At 39.2% G+C, this 21,441-nt stretch overlaps 1 protein-coding gene across 5 annotated transcripts in view; it reads left to right on the plus strand.

The window, feature by feature from the left end:
* Positions 1 to 21,157, plus strand: part of CFI (complement factor I) — a 44,471-nt gene extending 23,314 nt beyond the window's left edge. For 3 of the 5 annotated variants that reach the window (XM_045589031.1, XM_045589034.1, XM_045589033.1), the window contains 11 exons: positions 2,628 to 2,809; positions 3,661 to 3,774; positions 3,983 to 4,093; positions 6,062 to 6,085; positions 6,313 to 6,360; positions 9,159 to 9,194; positions 11,160 to 11,263; positions 11,613 to 11,716; positions 14,748 to 15,025; positions 19,101 to 19,205; positions 20,736 to 21,157. In XM_045589031.1, the coding sequence (XP_045444987.1) occupies positions 2,628 to 2,809; positions 3,661 to 3,774; positions 3,983 to 4,093; positions 6,062 to 6,085; positions 6,313 to 6,360; positions 9,159 to 9,194; positions 11,160 to 11,263; positions 11,613 to 11,716; positions 14,748 to 15,025; positions 19,101 to 19,205; positions 20,736 to 20,953 (1,324 nt within the window). In that variant the 3' untranslated portion in view covers positions 20,954 to 21,157. The remainder of the gene's footprint in view (positions 1 to 2,627; positions 2,810 to 3,660; positions 3,775 to 3,982; positions 4,094 to 6,061; positions 6,086 to 6,312; positions 6,361 to 9,158; positions 9,195 to 11,159; positions 11,264 to 11,612; positions 11,717 to 14,747; positions 15,026 to 19,100; positions 19,206 to 20,735) is intronic. The other 2 variants (XM_045589032.1, XM_045589035.1) reach the window with 1 other exon arrangement.
* Positions 21,158 to 21,441: the final 284 nt, after the last annotated feature.

Here is a 21,441-nt window from a genome sequence, read left to right on the forward strand (position 1 = left end):
ATTTAAGTATGTCCCTTACAAACAGCATATATCTAGATTTTTTTTTTAATGGAACATGACAATCACTATCTGCAGAGTGTAGTCCATTTACACTGTTGTGATTATTTACATTGTTAATTTTTTTCCTATATTATTTTAGGCATATTATTTATCCTGCCTTTTCTGTGCTCTTGTTTCTTACTTTACTAATATCTAGTAGGTTAATAAAGGTGCTGTTGCTTTTTTAATCTTCCCCCCTTTTTTCCCCTATGTGATTTGCAAGTTATACATTCCATTTCTATTCCTTTAGTGCCTATCTTTACATTAACACCATGAATCCTTGACTTAGCAAGTCCTCACCCTCTTTGGGAATAAACCAAAGAATGGCATTACCCTATCAAGTTTCTAATATTTATTTCCACCTTATTTTAATATGTCCTTGAAGTTCATTGCTATCATCATATAATAAGCAATTATTATTGTTGTTGTTCAGTTAGTGCTTACTCATATTTACTTCATTTTATTAACTTCTTGTTTTTTGTTACCTCTTGCATCTCACTCCGTAAATCTGGATTCCGTTTTTCTTCCTCCTCAACTGTATCTGCTAGTTGTTCCTCAATGAGATTATCTTATCATTAAATTGAGTCACGGGGTATTTATGATTTTCAACAGTTTGTGACCCACAACCTGTAATTCAACCTAATCATAAACCTAGTCATTGACCTCTCAGTATTTTGTCCTTATCATATTTTGCATAAGCTCATGGCCAGACTTCTCTGATTTGAGCCAGTGGGTATTTCCCTCACTTCCTTGAGAGCTCACTGCAGGTGTTAATTATATCTTATCTAATATTTTCAGATAGTTTTAGATTGAACACTTTTTCAAATTATTGGGCAGTTATTTTCCTTTCCTAATGAATAGTTTGGATTACCCCAAAGAGCACCCATTTGTTCTCATATTTTGATGCTGTTTGGCACAGTTTCATGACTACTGTTACCTCATTATGGATCTGAAATAATTGACAATACCCTCTTTGTTTTGCCTTTCATGCTAATTTATCTGATATTTATATTGCTATTACTGCTTTAGTTTTATTTATATTTGTCTGAAGTATCTTTTTTAAAATATATTTTTGTTGATTTCAGAGAGGAAGGGGGAGGGAGATAGAAATATCATTGATGAGAGGAGATCATTGATTGGTTGCCTCCTGCACACCCCACACTGGGGATGGAGCCCACAACCTGGGCTACAACCCCAGCATGTGCCCTGAGCAGCAACTGAACTATGACCTCCTGGTTCATAGGTCAATGTTCAACCACTGAACTACACTAGCCGGGCTGCTCAACATTTTTTTACATCCTTTTTTTTCTCATTTGTTTCTAAAGAGAAGTAGAGAGCAGTTGACTGTCAGGAATAGTTCACTATAACTTATCACCTCTAGAATATATAGCATCCTAGCCACACAAATTTTGAACAAATGGAGAAGTCCAAGAAATAGCATATACCGTGTTTCCTTGAAAATAAGACATCCTCCGAAAATAAGACCTACTTACAGGTTTCCTTCTGAGTGAAATATAATGCATCCCCCCGAAAATAAGGACCCCCAGGCTAAACATGAGAGATTGTCCACTGATTCTGAAAGAAGTGGAGTCACAAGAAATTCACCAGGAAATTCAGGAATTGGATTGTTATGATGATGTTCCAGAAGATGATGACATGATTGTCATTGAATAAATGAGTAAATTCTTGATACTGTAGGATTCACAGTTTGTCTGGTTTGTGTTGACAACTACCGTACTACTGTACCATATACAGGTAATAAATTTCCTTTATTTTCATTTAACAATAAATGTGTACTGTATTCTTCTTCATGGAAAAATAAGACATACCCTGAAAATAAGACCTAACGCATCTTTGGGAGTAAAAATTAATATAAGACACTGTCTTATTTTCGAGGAAACAGGGTAGATGCCAAAATATCACCTTAACACTGTTAGAGATTAATTGTGGATATAGCTTAGTGTAAAGGCAAAATGGACCTGCTAAAATTAAACCAACTTAACCTCCCAAATCATAGGCAACAATGGGGCCAACATGGTAAGCCTTCCAGCATGGGGCAGGCAAAAAGGCCCATCCCTCTGCCCCTGTAATGAAAAAGCTGGGTTCACCTTGCCTGGTTTATATTTCCAAAATTCCCTGATCAAATTAATCCATTCCCTTTCCTGGAGTGAAGAGGAATTGGAAGATGGAGAGAGGTCAAGAACTGCACCATTCAAGTTGGAAGGTACATCAAGGGTGAGGCAGAAGAAGCAATCTCCCTTAACAAAAACAGGACAGGAAACCAGCTTTTGCTGAGTGCTTGTCATGTTTAGAAATAGGGCTAGTCAGATTAAAAGGGTTTTTATAGTCAACCTTTACAAAACTTGGTGAGATAGCTGTATTCTCTTTTACAGGTGAAGATACTGATGCTTTTAAGCATCTTGTCCAAGCTATTTCTTTTTTTTTTTTTTAAGGTATTATATGTGTACATATCTTACCATTGCCCCCCACACACTATTTCTCATGAGTAGAAACAAATCTATTCCCTTTCCTCTATAATAAGGTTATATGCAAAGTATTCCCTAATGTTTCATTTATTCTATTTGCAGTGGAGCTCGTGATATTCAAGGAAGCTTTGATTTTCCTGAAGATCTTCATACTAGCCCCACTGAATGTCTGCAGGTGCATTGTCGAGGATTTGAGTCCAGCTTGACTGAATGTACTTTTATTAAGAGAAAAGCTAAAAGTAACCAGGGTTTAGCTGGTGTGGTGTGTTACACACTGAATGCAGGTTGGTAGAGTGTTTTTGCTTGATATTTTCCCTTTCTTCAAGGCTGTTTATTTCAAACCAAGCCTGTAACAAACAAACAAATGATGGATACCCAGTTGCTAGTCACAGAGGCAAAATCATGTTTTGGAACGAGCCTAAATTGGTGTTCTTCCCCTGTTGTACCTTTTTTCCACTCAAATGTTAATTCTGTCCAAGTTTCTATTTGGGAAGCAAAGTTGCTTAACCCCCTTTGCTTCCTTGAACATCTGGATTAAGGCTAACACAGTAAGCACACGTCAATCAAACACCAGAAGAAAGCTTGAGATCTCCTTTGAGATGGTCAGCCAATACACATTTCCTTAAAATATTTGTGACCACATCTGTGTTTCCATTTCCAGGCCACTCTTTCTCCTCCATCCTGACATTGGAATATTTTAGCCATGTATTTGGTGTTAAAGGCCAAACCCTTTAGTGGTGCTAAAAAATGTACCATCAAAATGTAAATGGCACTACCCAAGTAAGTCTTGCAGTGAGGGTGGGGGTGAATGCAGTTGCATGAAAAGAAAGGGTGAGGACTAGTGTTTGCCAGTATCAGCAAGAGCTGCTGGTTCCTGAGCCCTTATCCCAACCTCAGCAAGTGCAGACTGACACAGGAAGTACTGGTTTTCAGAGACAATGGCAGGGCCTTCATAAGCCAGTTTTGGTATTTATTTTCCTTATGAACAATATATACTACGTCGATGCTACTGATGCATTTTATATTAATTTTTATTTGATGCCTGACTTTATCTTAATTATTCCATAAGTGTGAGTAGCATGTCACCCACAACTCCACAAAAAAACCTTTCACAAAGACAATTCTTACTTTACAGCTTCTTCAACAAATGACTCCTTTCAGTGTGTGAATGAGAAACTCATTCCTCAGAGCAAGGCCTGTGATGGTGTCAATGACTGTGGAGACCAAAGTGATGAGCTGTGCTGTAAAGGTAGAGATCAACCTAGCCTTCAAATCCCCCAGACTCATCCTTCTGACTAAAAAAGAACTTTTTACTGAGTAAAAAAAAAAAAGTATACATTTTCCCAACTGTTTAAAAATGTCTTTGTAGAATTAATGTGTTTGAATCAAGATTCCATCTCATTCAATTTTAAGAATAAAAAAAGAAAACCAAAACTCTTCTATTTGTGTTTGCATAGGGTGCCAAGATGGAAGTTTCCTTTGTAAATCGGGTGTTTGTATTCCAAACCAGTATAAATGCGATGGTGAGATGGATTGTATTACAGGAGATGATGAAATTGGTTGTAAAGGTAATATAAGGTTTTGTGGTTACTGTTGCTCATTATTCAATCCAGGGATTCTAAAGCTTTTTTTTTTTTTTTTTTAAAGGAAAATAGTATTCTTAAGTGATCATAGGAGGATATAGCAGTAAGAGTACTATTGTGTGAGCATTAGAAGAACTATGGAATGTTCTTTTTTGTTTATTAAATATTTATTTATTTCAGAACTTTTGTTAGAAACTTTTCCCACATAACAAAAAGAGTCTATTAAAATGAACCCTTCTTTATGTATCTTTCAGCTTCAATAATTATTAATATTTTGCCAGACTTCTTCAGCATTTTATGAGTATTTTAAAAATATATTTTTATTTATTTCAGAGGGGAAGGGAGAGGGAGAGAGAGATGGAAATATCAATGATGAGAGAGAATCATTTGTTGGCTGCCTCCTGCACACCCCACACTGGAGATGGAGCCTACAGCCCAGGCATGTGCCCTGACTGGGAATCGAACTATGACCTCCTGGTTCATAATTTGAAGCTCAACCACTAACCACATCAGCCGGGCTAACTCAATTTTAAATCAAGATTACCTTGGTGGCTGGGTGGAAAATAGCCTGTACATGGTAAGGGGAGATGCAGAGAGACCAGTGGGGGAGCATTTACCTTACACATCAGCATTAAATACAAATAAGCATTTACCTTACACATAAACATCAAATAAATGTTGAAGATATGTATGGATAGATGAATCAATGCTAATTCTATTGTGTTATTACTTGGTATGTCAAATATTTGACTTCACTGAAATTTTGTTTAATTTTCCATTGATATCACTTCTTAAGGTAAAAAATTAGATTAAAAAACACTTTTAGGATTTCAAATCATATAATTTCTTTTGAAGAGTATATAAGCAGTTGAGCAAGATACTTTTGTGTTCACTAAATGTAGTTAAAATCCTTTGTAAAGAAAAGGGTGAAAGAAGTTTCAAAAAAGTGTTTCAGGAAGGAAAACAGTAAACCATGTCTTTTTGTCAGTGAATTGGCAGTTTTCCTCCCAGTTTTGTTGAGATCTGACTGATACACAGCACTGTATAAGCATCTTGACACACAGCATTGTAATGACTTGACACACACATGAATATTGTGAAAGTAATATAAATTCCATTGACATCTATCACCTCATAACGTTTTTAAAAAAATATTTTTCCTTGTGATGAGAACTTTCAGGATTTATTCTGTTAGCAGCTTTCAAATATGCCATACAGCAGTGCTAACTATAGTCACCATACTGTACATCACATCCCCAGGATTTAATTATCTTTTAACCAATTATGAATAGATATAACTAAATTATACCTTTTGACCACAAATCGAATCTCCATGCAATGAGTTTGGTTTTTTGAGATTTGTGGTATGAGATCATACAGTATTCATCTTTCTCTGAAGCTATGAGTTCACTTCTTCCATATAATATTTTTTATTTCTTTTCTTCCTCTTCCTCCTTCTTCCCTACTCTTTCTCTTTCCTTCTTCTTCTCCTGATTCAAAACTCCAAAATTTAAGGTCAAAGAACATGATATAATCAATTTTTTAAAGTCCACTGCAAGGGAATAATTACAACATAATGCACTTACTTTTCTTATCAATTTCTTGACTCTGTATAAAAAATATATTTAGTCAACTGTCATTGTTACTTCTGCTTACCCTTCTGTTTCTGTAACAGGTCTCATTTTTCCTCTTCTAAGAAAGGACAAGTATAAATCTCTTCTTAAGTCTCAAGTTAAAATGACTTCCTTGCTGTGGTGAAATTCGTGTGTTAAATGGAAGATGAAACATTTGTTATGCAGTATTAAAAATCAAAGGAAGATGGCATACTGTGGTCCACTTTTATGTTTTTGTACATTTAAATTGATAAACTATGTCTAAAATAATAATGATTTGTGTATATTTTATTCAAGTGAAAATTACTTTTTTGCTACAGTGATGTTTGTTTGTTTTCAGGAGCTGGACATCCTAACAAAAAAGGTAAATCTATTTTTATAATAGAAAATTTGCATTACAGAATTGAAGATAAGGATAAAGAATTACAACTTTTATGATATAAGTATAGTATATCTTTTATAGTATAGTATAGTACAGTATAGTATAGTATAGTATAGTATAGTATAGTATAGTATAGTATATTGATACAGTTTTCTCAAATAAAAAAGTATCTTTTGCTGTGGTAAATTGTTTGTTTTTTATTTTTTCAGGCCCTTTACTATCGCGTTGGGATAGTACAGAATTGAGACAAGACAAAGGTACTGCTCTCTTATATTTTATCTGAGGAGGAAATGACCATGTGTTGCCACTAACCCAGCTTTCATATTAGTTCAGGCACAGAGGCTTTTTTCCATAGTGGGGTAGACTTTCAGTCCCATTCTCACACCCTTCCACAACCTGCTGACCAAACCGCCCACAGGGGGCAGCTCCTGCACATTCCATCTTTGCCTCAAAACCAAGGAGGGATACCCTTCTCTTCGCCTTTCTCTCAAAACCCGGGAGCTCCTGACCAAACTGCCACCAGAGGAAAGAGATCTCTTTGCATGATAGGTGGTTTTTTCTCAATTATTTTAAAATCCAGAAGTTCCCAAATCCAGTTCTTTAATCACCCTTTTCTTTCTTATTGGTATAGAATGACTACCAGAAGCTCACGGTCCCCGTTGCCCCAGGATTTGTTAGGATTCCTGGGGAATTTATATGCTCACGATCACCCCTGCGTGTCTAAACTCAGTTGTTTCTTTGTGTTCCCCCTCTAGTTATCTTGCTTCCAAGGCCGCTGATGTTGCCACCACTAGCAGCCTTCATTATTGCCTTTCTTCTTCCCTCCTTCTTCCCCTCCCTTCCTGCCCAGTTTCAGACCACAGGGCAGAGAGACGAGTTCATGATACTCCCCAGCTCATTGCACATGATTGTCCCTGGTCCAGGCAAGACTCTACTCTTGTTTTATTTATTCTCTTTTACCCCCATTACTTACTCCCATTCGCCACAGCAGCCACTTTAATGTGATTTAACATAAATGCCTTTTTGTTTATATGCATTCTCTCCCAATGTGTATGGTTATTTTGTGAGCATTCATTTTTAATTCCTGTAGCATCCTGTTGTAGACCTCTTATTTCCTTTTCTTCTTTTCACAAAGCATTCTGTTTTCAAGATCTGTCCATGTACTGAATCTGTTGCTTGGAACTGCTGCATAAAATACTCCGTGGTGTTCATCCTTCATAATTTACTTTCTGCCTTCTCAGGAATGGGCTCTCAGTCCCCAATCTGCAATGAACAGCCTCTCCTTAGGGATGTGTAGGAGGACTTCTTTGAGACATCTATCTGGCAAGAAACGGGTGGGTCTTGGGGTACACATCTGCATCCAGTCCCCACCTTTACCAACCATGCTTAAGGATTCTCTTCAATCGCGCCAACATTTAGCATTACCCAGCTCTCTGATTTTGCTGGCCTCATACTGTCAAATGGCATGGCTCTGTTTATTAATTTAAATGTGTATAATAACCAATACATTTAAATATCTTTTATAGGCATGCTGGTTGTTTGAGTTTTTTCTTCTCTTTCTTTCCTCTTTGCTTTCACCAGTCAACATATTTTGCCTCATTTCATGTTGAGATTGCAATCTTCTATCTTGTTGGTTTGCATTCCAGATATTAATCCATTTTTCAGTTGAAGACATTGCATAGGTCTTCTTCTATCCTGCCACCCACCTGTGTATTCGAAGTGAACTTTGCTGAATAGAAATCTTTAATTTTATATAATCGAAAGCATTGGCTGTTTTTCTTATGGTTAGTGCTGTCAATCTCTGTGCTGCTCTTCTGACATCTGATACACATCAGCTACACCGGACTTCCCCATCTTCCTCTGTTTTTTGTTTTTGTTTTTTAATATATTTTATTGATTTTGTACAGAGAGGAAAGGAGAGAGATAGAGAGTTAGAAACATCGATGAGAGTCATTGATCAGCTGCCTCTTGTACACACCCTACTGGGGATATGCCCGCAACCAAGGTACATGCCCTTGACCGGAATTGAACCCGGGACCCTTCAGTCCCCAAGCCGACACTCTATCCATTGAGCCAAACCTGTTTCGGCCCCATCTTCCTCTGTTGAGAGTTTAGTATGAATGCTGAGACTTCTCTGTGATTAATGAGGGTGCTTTTGTGACAGCTTCGAGCAGAGAACTCTCTCTGCCCAGAAAATAACCCATGTGTGTGACATAACAGATATGTGTATGTATCATCTAAAAAGAACTCGGGGAATCCAGGGCTAAGACACGGGATTGCTGCAGCAGAGTAACACTGCCCTCTGGGCAGTAACTTCATCCAAGACAGAGCTACGTGTTGGTGGGAATCCACCTTCGGATCCCGTGTCAGTGACATCAGGATCCTGTGAGGGACCGAAATGTTCCAGGGCAGCAGAGTAAGATGAAATCATTCCCCAGAATTTCAAGCAAAATCTAAGGAAGAAAGAAGAATCTTTTTTGTTTGTTTGTTTTATTTTTTCTTTTGACTTCTGCATCCCAATGTCTGACACTAACCATGCCCAACACTGAAACCAATGAAATGCCATTGTTTGCATGACCACTGAAAGAAGTGCCTTATTGTGTACAAAAGGAGAAGGGCCTTTTTATTTATTTTATTTTATTTTTTTTTTTTGAGAAGTGCCTTTTTAATGACTCTTTGGGTCAGTGGCAGGGACTGCTCCCTGCCTAGGTAAAGATCTTGTGAGTGCAGAGTTGAATGAGAAGCTTTCCTTCTCTGATCCGGGCGTTTTGCTTGCTCTAAATGCAGGAAACTGCAGCCCCGTGAGCTTCCCCATTCACTTACATCGACAGACACCTCAAGTGTACGCCTGCCAAATTCTACACCGTTCTTCTTGAGCCTTCATAACTATGTAGCCAAAGAGAGGAAATCAGATGATTTGGGGGCTTCTGTGCTGTCCTTTTTAAAGGGAGGACAAGTTTTAAGACAGAAAATTATTATCCAAGTTTAATGATTGTAATGATTTGAGTTTTACTGTTAACACAATTTTAAACATTGGAAATTTGTTTTATTATAGAAGAAACAGAAATTTTGACTGCTAATATGGATGCAGGTAAGTTGGCATTACTGTTGTTTTTTTTTACTATTGGTGCATTGGTTTAAGTTTAATTTTAATGTCTAGTGTATATACAAGTGTGTGTGTGTGTGTGTGTGTGTGTGTGTACTATAATTAATTCAAGCAAACAATTACCTGTGGTATAAATTTAAGTAGAAAAAAATAACATTACTTCTCTCTCCTTTCTTTAATAAATACTTTATGAGAACTGCTTTAAAAATTGATTAGTGCATCTGACTAATTTTGAAGTGAAACAATACTCTGGTCCTACATGAAGTTTTTCTATTTGTTTTGAATTTTGTCAGGTCAAAGTGTGCATGTCATGGTGAAACAGAGAGAGAGAGAGAGGAAACAAAATTTCAAGTATGACCCAGGACTTACATTTTAAAATAGAAAAATAATGGATTTCATCGAACTAAGCTTTTCTTCTTCATTGTTTTAAACCATGATACTAGAAGGTCTGCAAAGATCTGTGCTCTGGCCATTGTGCACTAAAAGCCAAATTAAATTTAAGTATTAAGTTCCTGGCAAATTCACAAGAGCTTTTAAGTCAGGATGGCTTGTATTAAATCCTGACTCAGTTATTTATTAACTATACAACCTTAGATGAGACACTTAACCTCAAATACAAAATAGCTCCCTATTTTAGGGCTATATTAAACTGAAGTTCACACAAGACTCCCTTCTAATTGCCACGTTCCCAAATTAATTAACATTAAAACAAGTCAGGCAATAAATAAAAAATGTAGACCACAAAGCTATAGCTACTCAGAAGGTATTTTCAACAAAGGTCCTTTATTTTCTATTCAAGATAATTATTTTTCTGATACTCCCCAAGCTGGGTTCACAGACAATGAATGAGGTCTCTCTCTTTCCCAAAGCCCACACTGACATTTAAAACTGGCTCTCACACTCTTCCCCCAGCCTTAGGAGGGGGAGAAGTTGTTCACAATCTCTCTCCCTTGAGGACCTACCTCCTTATATGCTCAAAGCAACTGACAGTGATTTTAATTTTCCTTTTTCATTTGGAGCTAAGAAGCACATCTGCAAAAATGTTCATGCCATGGTGAAATATAGAAAGAGAATAAGGAGAGCAGCTTATACTGTTACTGTCTTCCTTTGTTGTGAATTCTCTTGCAAATTCACGTCTGAAGCCTGTTCTACCATGTTTTCTTCCCAGTAACAAAGGTGCCACATCTGAATGCTCACAGAGTAAGGAAACGTCACCGTATGTCAAGTGGCTACACACATCCCCCCTCTCCTGGCCAGCCGACCCGGAGTTGTCTAGGGGTTCTCAGCACATAATCTCTCAGGGTTAATATAATGATTAATGAGTTAATCACATACAAAGTACTTAGCACGGTGTCTGACATACAGAAAGTATTTAAAATATCCCCATATAAACAGCTTCTAAAAAGTAAAAACAATGCCCTGGCTAGTGTGGCTCAGTGGATTGAGCATTGTCCCATGTACTGAAAGGTTGCCAATTTGATTCCCAGTTAGGGCACACTGATGTTTCTCTCTCTCCCTATCCTTTTCTCTCTTTCTCTCTCTCTCAAATCAATAAAAACATCTTTTTTTTAAAAGTAAAAACTATGAAAGTGAGAAAAAAAAGTGTTTTCTCTGAGAATTCCCTGAGCTGACCCAGGAGTAATGCCTGGGTATATGGCATCTCTCACTGGCCAGAGGTTGGTAAATATTTAGCCCTTTAGCCAACTTCCCTCTGCCACTAGTCCACCTTTAGGAAGATTTTTGAGAGAATTGAGCTAATCTTAATATTAAGCCAGGATTTTTACACAAGATGAATAGTACAGTTTAGCATCCCAAATAATTTGCTAATGAATCTGGCCTCTTTCATATTAGCTGTGATTCTGCTTTTTTGTGTGGCATAGATAATCCAGAAACGTCTGCCCACAAGGTAACGGGTTCAAAATCATGATACAATCTCTTCTTTTCTTGAAGAAAGAAAACGGATAAAGTCATTGCTCCCTACGTTATCCTGTGGAGTCAAAAGCAGAGCACCCACTCGAAGGAAACGAGTCGTAGGAGGAATACCAGCACATGTGGTAAACCTGCACGAAAGTCCTAATGTTCCTTCCTTCCCAGGAGCAGCCTGAGTTGGGGGGGGGGGGGGGGGAAGGAATAGGGGTGGGATATCCTATATAATAAAAGAGTATTTATGCAAATTGTCCCCTGGACAGGGAGGTCTTTTGGGAGTTCGACCAGGGGGTGGGGCAGGCCAGGGGAAGGGAGGGAGTATCTGGCCAGCCTCCGCCAGCCACTAGGGACCCTATGAGCATGAAATTCATGTACTGGACCTCTAGGGTAATTATAAGAGCCTGGGAGTCTTGCGATGGAAATATCTTAGAGCCTCCTGCTTGTTGAATGGCAGTGACCATGCACTTGTCTTTACAGGGAGAGTTTCCATGGCAGGTGGCAATTAGGGAAGATGATAGATTCACCTGTGGAGGAATTTATATTGGTGGCTGTTGGGTCCTAACTGCTGCACATTGTGTCAGGTAAAATATGTCTCCACTCGATTTTGAATTTCCTGAAACATGAACATGAGTAATAAAGATTGCGACAGATGATAAAACAAAAACATATCTGAGAAAAGTCATTGACAAGTTCCACCCTACTGACTCCTAAATACCCTCTGATATTCACAACAGGGACCTCAGAGGCCAAACCCCCAAAGCCTACTGTGACCCCCACAAACCAAATTGTTGATCCCAGCTGGCAAGGGCAGATCAAACCTGTAGGTACCAAGTTACTTCGCTTGGCTCATTTGCCTGGTGGAAAGTAGGTTGGTACTCCAAACGTTTGTCTCCTCCATTGAAAAGGTTTTGAGATTCTTGGGTCAGAGAAGTAGGATAGGCATAGTGTTTCTGGATTTAACATTAGCATGTGACAAAAGATGTCTCATAATTACCTATAAATCGGAAATATATTTTTTAAAATGAAAATAAAGGAAATGTATTACCTGTATACGGTACGGTAGTACGGTAGTACGGTAGTTGTCAACACAAACCAGACAAACTGTGAATCCTACAGTATCAAGAATTTACTCATTTATTCAATGACAATCATGTCATCAGCTTCTGGAACATCATCATAACAATCCAATTCTTGAATTTCCTGGTGAATTCCTTGTGACTCCATTTCTTCCAGAATCAGTGGACCAAATCTCTCATGTTTAGCAATAGCACTGTCTTTAAATGAGTATTTCTTGTCAAGGTAGCCTGCTTGCAGTGCATTTGCAATGCAACTATCAGTGATTTTCTCCCATGAATTCTTTACCCAAGTCACAACTTCTTGCAGTTTAGGTTTCACAAAGTTTCCATGCTGATTTCTCTCCATTCTATGGAAATATAATTTTTATGCAGGACCTATAAGGCAAGTTAATAAGTATCTGAATTCATTTGAAAGGGGTGTCATAACTAAATACCACAGAGTGGGGGTCTTAAACAACAGAAATTAATTTTCTCAGTCTGGAGGCTGGAAGATCAAGATCAAGATATTGGTAGGGATGGTTTCTCCTTGGCTTGCTGATATCTTGATCTTCTTACTGTGTTCTCACATGGCCTTTTCTCCATGAGCCTGAATTCCTGATGTCTATGTATGTATGTATGTATGTATGTATGTATGTATTTTGTTAATCCTCACTCGAGGATATTTTTCCATTGATTTTTAGAGAGACTGGAAGAAAGAGGGAAAGACAGAGAGAAACATCGATGTGAGAGAAACACATTGATTGATTGCCTCCTGCATGAGCCTTGTCCAGGGCCTAGGGAAAGAGAGGGGTCTGCAACCAAGTACATGCCCTTGACCAGAATCGAACCCAGGACTCTTTGGTCCACAGGCCGATGCTCTATCCTCTGAGCCAAACTGGATCGGGCTTAGGGCTTTTTCTGTTTTTATAAGGAGACCAGTCATACCAGGTTAAGACTTCCCTGCTATAACCTCATTTAAAGCTCTTTAAAGGCCGATCTCCGAACACATCCAATCATATTGGGGATTAGGCTTCAACGTGTGAATTTTAGGGGACACAATTCAGTCCCCATCAGTGACTGCAGGAAAATACCTACAAGTGCCGAAACCGGTTTAGCTCAATGGATAGAGCATCGGCTTGGGGACTGAAGGGACCCAGGTTTGATTCCGGTCAAGGGCATGTACCTTGGGCATATCCCCAGTAGGGGGTGTGCAAGAGGCAACTGATCGATTACTCTCTCTCATCGATGTTTCTAACTCTCTATCTCTCTCCCTTCCTCTCTGTACAAAATCAATAAAATATATAAAAGAAAAGAAAAAGAAAAAGAAAAAGAAAAAGAAAAAAAAGAAAAGAAAGAAAATACCTACAAGTGTTGATAATGAATAAAGGTCATCTTTGAGGAGAACAGAGTTTGGAATTCTGGCCTCTGTTCTGATCGTTAGAATGAATGAAATATTATTTTTGGAGCACCTCTTACAGACCAAATACTGCGCCTGGCACTTTCACAAGTGTCATTCTTTTTAACATTCTCATAGTTCTAAGAGGTAAACGTTACTCTTCCGTTATACAGATAAGCAGACTTAGACTGAGAAGTTACACGACTTGACTGAAGCTACACTACTAGCCAATAGCAGAGCCAGGATAAAATCAAGGTCAACATATCTGACAGTAGCTTAGATGAAGGCGTACTTAACAAATCTGCAGATGACCAAAAGTTGAGAGGGATGATAAACATGTTGAATGATTTAATATATTGGGTGTACCCATGAAGATCCTCATGGTTTGGAGCAATGAGCCAAAATGTAATTTCTTCCAGAATGACCCTTTTCTCTTGGCTTCTGTGATACACACTCTCCTGGTTTTCTCTCATCCTTCCCTCTCTTTTTTGCAGCTTCCCTCTTCTGTGACTGGGCATTATTGTCCAAGTGAAATTATGGAGTTCTCTAATATTGAATTTGGTTTCCCCTTCTCTTCTCTCCTTAAAGTTGACTGTGCTTTATGCTAAAACAATACTACATGCTGACACAATATCTCCAGCCTGGACCTCTCCTCCAACAACTGAATATCTATAGTCAACTGCCTATCAATACTTCCTGGCTATATCTAAAGTACATTGAATTCAGAATCTCTAACACTGAGCTCATGATATGCTCCTAGCTCCAAATATGGTTCTGTCCCAGTGCTTCCTATCTCAGCAAATGACAATACCCTTCACCTAGTTACACAAGGCAGAAATCTAAGCATCATCTCATTTCACTCCTTCAACTCTACCACAGCCCAGCTAATATATTACCAACTCTAAGTGGCATTTTAAGTTTCTATTTAGATAGATTATTCCTCTCTTCATTTGCCCACTGACTTTTTTTTAACACTGTCCTTAAACTTAATTACACTACTTCATGAGAGTAAAGATAAAAAATAAAAAGAAAAAGAAATCTGGGCAAGTGATCAATGTTCTTTAGAAAGGAGGATATAAAGATGAAGCATCAGAAGACCTCGCTTAGAGCTTTCTTTTTTTATTAACGTATTTTACTTCCCTTTTCTTTTTTCTATTACAGAGTCAGTAAAATTCACCGTTACCAAGTATGGGTATCATTAGTAGACTGGATAAATCCTAACCCTGAGATAATTGTTCAGATGGTCAATAAAATTATTATCCACGAAAACTACAATGGAGGCACCTACCAAAACGACATCGCTTTGATTGAACTGAAAAAACGCCGATCACAAACGAATTGTGTGGTGCCCACGACTGTCCCCGCCTGCGTGCCCTGGTCTCCGTATTTGTTCAAACCCAATGATAGGTGCATCATTTCCGGCTGGGGACGAGAAAGAGGTATGTGTTTTACCATTTGTTGTCATCAGAATCCAGGGGTTGAAAACAAATGGGAATAGAAATGCACAGGAACTAACCTCCTAGTGCTCAGAGAGAAGGTAGCATCCAATCCAGAAAAGTGAACACCCAGCGACGCTGGTTTCTGTGTATGGGACCTTTGTACCTGCCCAGCACGCTGGGCTCTGAGGTGCCCGTGCTTGGCTTACTGCTCCGCTGCCCCCATCATGAAACTCTTCCTGCTCTTTACAGGGGGACCCACCTCACATTTTCCTTTTTCACCGACTTCTGCAGATCCCGATCTGCATTTTCAAAGGATACCTACACTCCGTGACCCTAAAGCAAACATTGATGGGTAACCATTTACCAAGAAAAAGTTTAGTGTCAGGGGGACATGTAGCATGGCTTTGATTTGTGGGAGCGATCTGGATCGAAGGTGAATAGGTTTCCTTAGGGATAGAAAAAGTATATGCTGAGTCGGTGATCCCACAACCCTCTGCTCTCTCTTCTCCTCTTCCCCATCCTCCATGCCTCACATCCCCACATCCCACAAAGAAAAAGACAACATAAAAAATTCATTCTTTTAGCCCCTAGACTTGAGATGAACATTCATATGAATAAGAGATGTGGACACTTATGCATAAGTTATTAAAAAGACCTGCTAAGTGAGAGGTTAGATTTAAACTAGCCAATACTTTTCTTTCATCTTGAAAAGCTAGCCTTGAAATTTAGTTTCCTTTTGACCTCTTAAACTCTCTTTGTAAATAGCTTTATTGCAGTGGTCTTCAGCCTCATATTCCAATACATCCTTTCTAACTGCCACACTAAGACATATATAATTTGTATGAATTAACCTGGATTGTGATTTTTTTAAAATATATTTTATTGATTTTGTACAGAGAGGAAGGGAGAGAGATAGAGAGTTAGAAACATCGAGGAGAGAGAGTCATCGATCAGCTGCCTCTTGCACACCTCCTCCTGGGGATATGCCCACAACCAAGGTACATGCCCTTGACCGGAATCGAACCCGGGACCCTTCAGTCCCCAAGCCGACGCTCTGTCCATTGAGCCAAACCAGTCCTGGCTGGATTGTGATATTTTTGAATACCCAAGACTTACAGAACTAAATTTTATTAGTAATTAATTAATCCAGAAAGCATTTTGTCCTTATATTTGTTATGTGTTTATTTTTTTAAGAATACTTAGGTACATTTATAGTATGCACAAAAATAGAGGTAAAAGAATAATAAACCTACTTATTCATCACTTAGTTTCCACAGTTACCAACATTATACCATTCTTGTTTTATCTCTCTGAATCAATCACTATTTCAATAGGATAATTAAGAAGGTTTATTTCTTTAATTTATTTTTTTTATTTTTGTTAATCCTTACCCAGAGATAACTTTCCATTGATTTTCAGAGAGAGTGAAAGGGAGGGGGAGAAACAGAGAGAGAGAAACATCGAGGTGAAGGAGACACATCCATTGGTTGCCTCCCACACGAGTCTGACCAGGGCCAGGACTGAGCCTACCAACTGAGGTAAGTGCCCCTGACCAGAGTCGAACCCGGGACCCTCCACGGAGCCAAACAAACAAGGGCAGAAAGGTTTATTTTTCATTTTATTTTTTAAAATATATTTTTATTGATATTAGAGAGGAAGTGAAAGGGAGAAACTGAAACATTAATGATGAAAAATAATTATTTGGCTTCCTCCTGCATACCCTGCAATGGCTGTGCAACCCGGGCAGGTGTCCTGTCCGGGAGTTAAACCCTGACCTCTTGGTTCATAGGTCCACACTCAACCACTGAGCCACGCAGGCCAGGCAAAAGTTTATTTTTAAAGGGCTTAATTACAAAGATGTAGGTGTGGGGTTGGGGAACCACAAGGGCTATGCAGAAACCCAGTACTAACAGTACCAGAACTGACACCGTTCCTAGATCTGAATGTGTAAAGGGTCGGAGAAACTACCAGAAGGAGAAATAGCTTTAGGTATAGCAATGACCTTGAGTTGAAGGTTATAGCCAGTGCCAATCTTGCTAGCTTCTCTTCTCCCCTCCCTCCTTTCTGCTGGATCTTCTGTTAGAAAGCAACTGGAAACCAGAGGCTAATGGATTCCCACTGAAGTATCCCCTTACCTCCAGGTCAGGCTCTTAGGGCAGCGAGCAAGGCACTGAGGAGTAGAGAGTGGATCTGCAGAGCTATAAAACACATTCCCAACCCACACTTATTTTTTTTCCCTGGAATATATTAAATCAAATCCCAGTTATCATGTAATTTCACCAGTGACTACTCTAGTAAATATCTAGAGTATTTTTTATACTTCACAAAATGAAAGTGATTTGACAATGTCATCTAATAACCAGCCCATGTTTAATATTTCTCAAGGAATATTCCTCAAGCTGCGGAGGCCACAAGGTAGAATGACAAAGGCCACTCTCAAGGGACGTGCAGCTCCCGAGGGATGCCTCTCCTAGGCAGGCAGGAGCCATCAATCAGGAATGCTACCTTCAGACAAAACAAGGTGACACGTGCCTCAAAAATGGTACAAAACAATTCAGGGAGGGAACTATCTCCTGAGTCATTAACAATTCTCCCACGGTACAGCAGCTCCCAGGGTTTTTTGTTGTTGGCTGTTGTTGTTTTTTTTAAAGTATATTTTATTGATTTTTTTACAGAGAGGAAGGGAGAAGATAGAGAGAGAAACATTGATCAGCTGCCTCCTGCACACCCCCTACTGGGGATGGCCTACATGCCCTTGACCGGAATCAAACCTGGGGCCCTTCACTCTGCAGGCCGATGCTCTATCCACTGAGCCAAACCGGTGAGGGCCAGCTCCCAGTTTTTAAAGGCTTCTCCTGACCGAGGGGAAACGATAAATTACTAATTTTTGAAAAGCTCTTATCCTGAGGAAGGTAGCCATCCTAAGACCGACTTGAGGCAGGTCTTGAAGGAGAAAAAAAGAAACTCGTTCCAGATTTGCCACATGCTTTGGTGGGTTTTTGACTCCCTCTTCCTCCCAGAAGAGAGTATCAGTTCTGCAGTTAACTCCTTTGTGCTCACTACAGCGCTAGGCTCTTCGGGGGCTGTTCTCTCAGGACAAGCCAGAGATCTCTGTCCCCAGATCAGTAGTTTATAGGTTAACTGAGAAGGCAAGCCATTTTCCATAAGATGCTTAACATAGAATTTAATTACTGAGTTCACGGATTAATTATATACGTTTTTATTAAGCAACTACTGTGTTAGCGTGAGGCTGGGCGCTGGTGCAGCAGTGCGTGAGTTAGGCGTGGGCCCTGCCCTCCTGAAGCATAGAAGTTACTGCAAGCTGGGAAGAGGGCGGAGGGGAGATGGGCAGAGATTCACTCCTCTACCTGGGACATCTCAGCCTGTGTCCTTAGGTTGTTCTCGTCTCTCCTGGACTGTGGATTAGCACCACTACCTGGTCCTTCTCCTTCCTTGGACCCAAAATGTTGAAGTCCCAAATCTCTAGCTTAAATGGGGAGGAAATCCTAAATCCTCTTTTAACCACTTTCAGATCACTTAGGAGATGGAGTTCCTCACAGACACACAAAAACAAAAACACATACACACTGGTAACTTCATATGCATTTATTTTAACTTCTGAAATTAACAAGTTGTTTCCACTCCACAAGCACCTTGAAGGAAATAAGAGGACTATAAGAAAATAGAAGCTGTTTAGGTGAGAAGACCCTGGTCCCTGATTCCCACCCAAATCCCCCACGGGACTAGGCAATCAGAGGAGAAGGAGTTTACCTCAGTCATCTCAGAGTATCCAGCTCTTGGACTAAACCAGTCTGACTTCAGAATGTCCCTAGTCTATTTTTAGAAAAACAAATAGTATAGAAACTGGGGATAAGAGCAGAGTATGATTAAATAAGCTAATGAATTCAAAGGTTTACTCAAAAAGTTTATGAATCTATTTGAGAATATGCATATTCTTATATCTTCCTAATGGTTTACTAAACTATGAGACTAAATATTTATTTAGATTTCTCATTTGTGTCTTCTAAATGTGTATTTTTTTTCTCTCTCTCTCTCTCTCTCTCGCTTTGTTTAGATAACCAAAAAGTCTATTCACTGCAATGGGGTGAAGTTCAACTAATAGCTAATTGCTCTAAGTATTACCAAGATCGGTTCTTTGAAAAAGAAATGATATGTGCAGGTCAGTACTCAGTGGTTTCTCTGATGTATTTTTATACATATCCCCTAACCAAAATGTATCCTCCTTCACCTCTTCTCCCTCCTCTCCCCCCACCCCGCCCCCCACCCCCAACGAATTAGAGTTAGCCTCCTTCCTTGCTCTGGGCTCTGAACCCTTTCATTTGGTATCCTGGCTGTCGTGTTATCATACTCTTTCAGTCCCCTCCCCTTAATTCAAGTCCCCTCATCCTAATACTAAGAGGAAAAGTCTCCCTTAAGCGAGTACACAGCAGTAGAGCAAGGTGACTAAGAGCACAGATTCTGGGACCGGACTCCTGGGTTTACATCCCTGTTTTTACCCACTAGTACTCACGTGACCTTGAGCAAGTTTCCTCAAAACTGAGGATCTTAGTAGACGAGGTCACTGAGATGCAGAGAAGTTACATAATTTGGCCAAAGCCTTACGGACACCTGGTATATGCAGGATCAAAGCTCAACCTTCATCAAAATAAAAATCCAAGCGATCTCATTTCAAATGCATCCCATTGGAATTAAATTCTCCCTCCTCAGAAACCCCATTGCACTAGTGATGCCAGTGGCCCTACCAAATACAATGCAGCAGTTCCTACTTTTGGTGGTGAACCAAAGGCATGGTACCGGCCAGGCAGTGCATTTATGATGTTTTGTGGAAGCCACCAATAAGCCGTGTATTACTGAAAAAGGCAAAGTTATTGACACCCTATGAGTTCTTGGGTACCGTGATTTTAAAAGCTTAGAAAGTTCTACGAGTGAGGAAAAAAAAGTAAACGGGCTATTTCCTGTGCCCTCCCACATTAAAAGGAAGCTCAGGATGACAGAGGACAAAAGGGGAGAATAGCACAAAAGCTACCAGTTCTGAGGTCTGGCTGCCTAAGTCCAGACTTTGCCATTTGTGAGCTGTATCAACTTAGACAACAGAGAGGTTAATATTTATAACCTCTCTGTACCTTATTTATTTTATCTTAAAATCAGGATAATAATGATACCTCATAGGGTTGTGTTGAAGATGAACGCAATGAATGACTGACACATGTAAGCACTCCATAAGCACGAGGTGTTCCTGTTTTCCCATTCAGCCTCCTTTCACACCCTCATTCATGACTTCCTACTGACTTAAACCCGGGCTTGATTTAGTATCTACTTTGTGCCTCGTTTTCCATCTTTAAAATGAAAATTGGAATTTTGAGAAAATGATACTACCTCTTGAAGTAAAATTTTTGGCACCATATCTGTCACACTCAGCATTTGATGCTAACATTTTCAGAATGCAATCTCATCACAGTATATACCTACATAAAGTAGGGAAGGCAGGGAGGGCATGTGATGAGTTTAGAGAATGAGAAGAACAAGCATTTCCCAACCTGTATCCTACAACTCCTTGGGCCTAGCAGGGGTAATGCCAGAAAGAAAGTGTGAGAAAGCGAAGTCATTTACACTCCATGCAGAAGACAGCATGGTGGCCTTGACGAATATAAATAAATGTGTGATTTCCTTTTTCCTTTGTCTTTCTCAGGTACAGACGATGGTTCCATTGATGCCTGTAAAGGGGACTCTGGAGGCCCCTTAGTCTGTCAGAATGAGAAAAACATGACATACATTTGGGGTATTGTGAGTTGGGGTGAAAACTGTGGAAAACCAGATTTCCCGGGCGTTTACACCAAAGTGGCCAATTATTTTGACTGGATTAGCCATCATGTGGGAAGGTCTGTCATTTCTCAGTACAATGTATAAAACTGTGATATACAACTGTGATCTCTTCTTCCCACTCTTTTTCTTTCAGGATTTCTATTTTAATTGAAATGATACTGCATAACTAGTACTTCTCTGGGGGGGAGGAAAAAGCAAATTGTATTGGATATTTTTAAAGTTTGCTGCAAAGTTTATGCCATATTGCAATTTTGCTGTATAATTCTCTAATAAATATTTAGTCTAGCATGCGTGTTTTATTAGAAATGTGGTTAAATGATCTCATTATAGAGGGGTGACATGTTGACTATACTAAAGGTTTAGCTAGTTGAGTGACATTGGAGTCACATAAGCCTACTTTCACACCCTAATTATATCACGTACTAGTTACTAGAACCTGGGCAAGTTAGTATTTACTTTGTGTCTCATTTTCCATCTTTAAAATGAAAACTGGAATTTTGAGAAAATGATATGACATACTGAAATAAAGTATTTGCCATAGTACCTGTCACAGGGAAATAGCTAACCTCACA

The sequence above is a fragment of the Pipistrellus kuhlii genome, unplaced genomic scaffold (assembly GCF_014108245.1).
Source record: "Pipistrellus kuhlii isolate mPipKuh1 unplaced genomic scaffold, mPipKuh1.p scaffold_m20_p_1, whole genome shotgun sequence".
NCBI lineage: Eukaryota > Metazoa > Chordata > Mammalia > Chiroptera > Vespertilionidae > Pipistrellus > Pipistrellus kuhlii.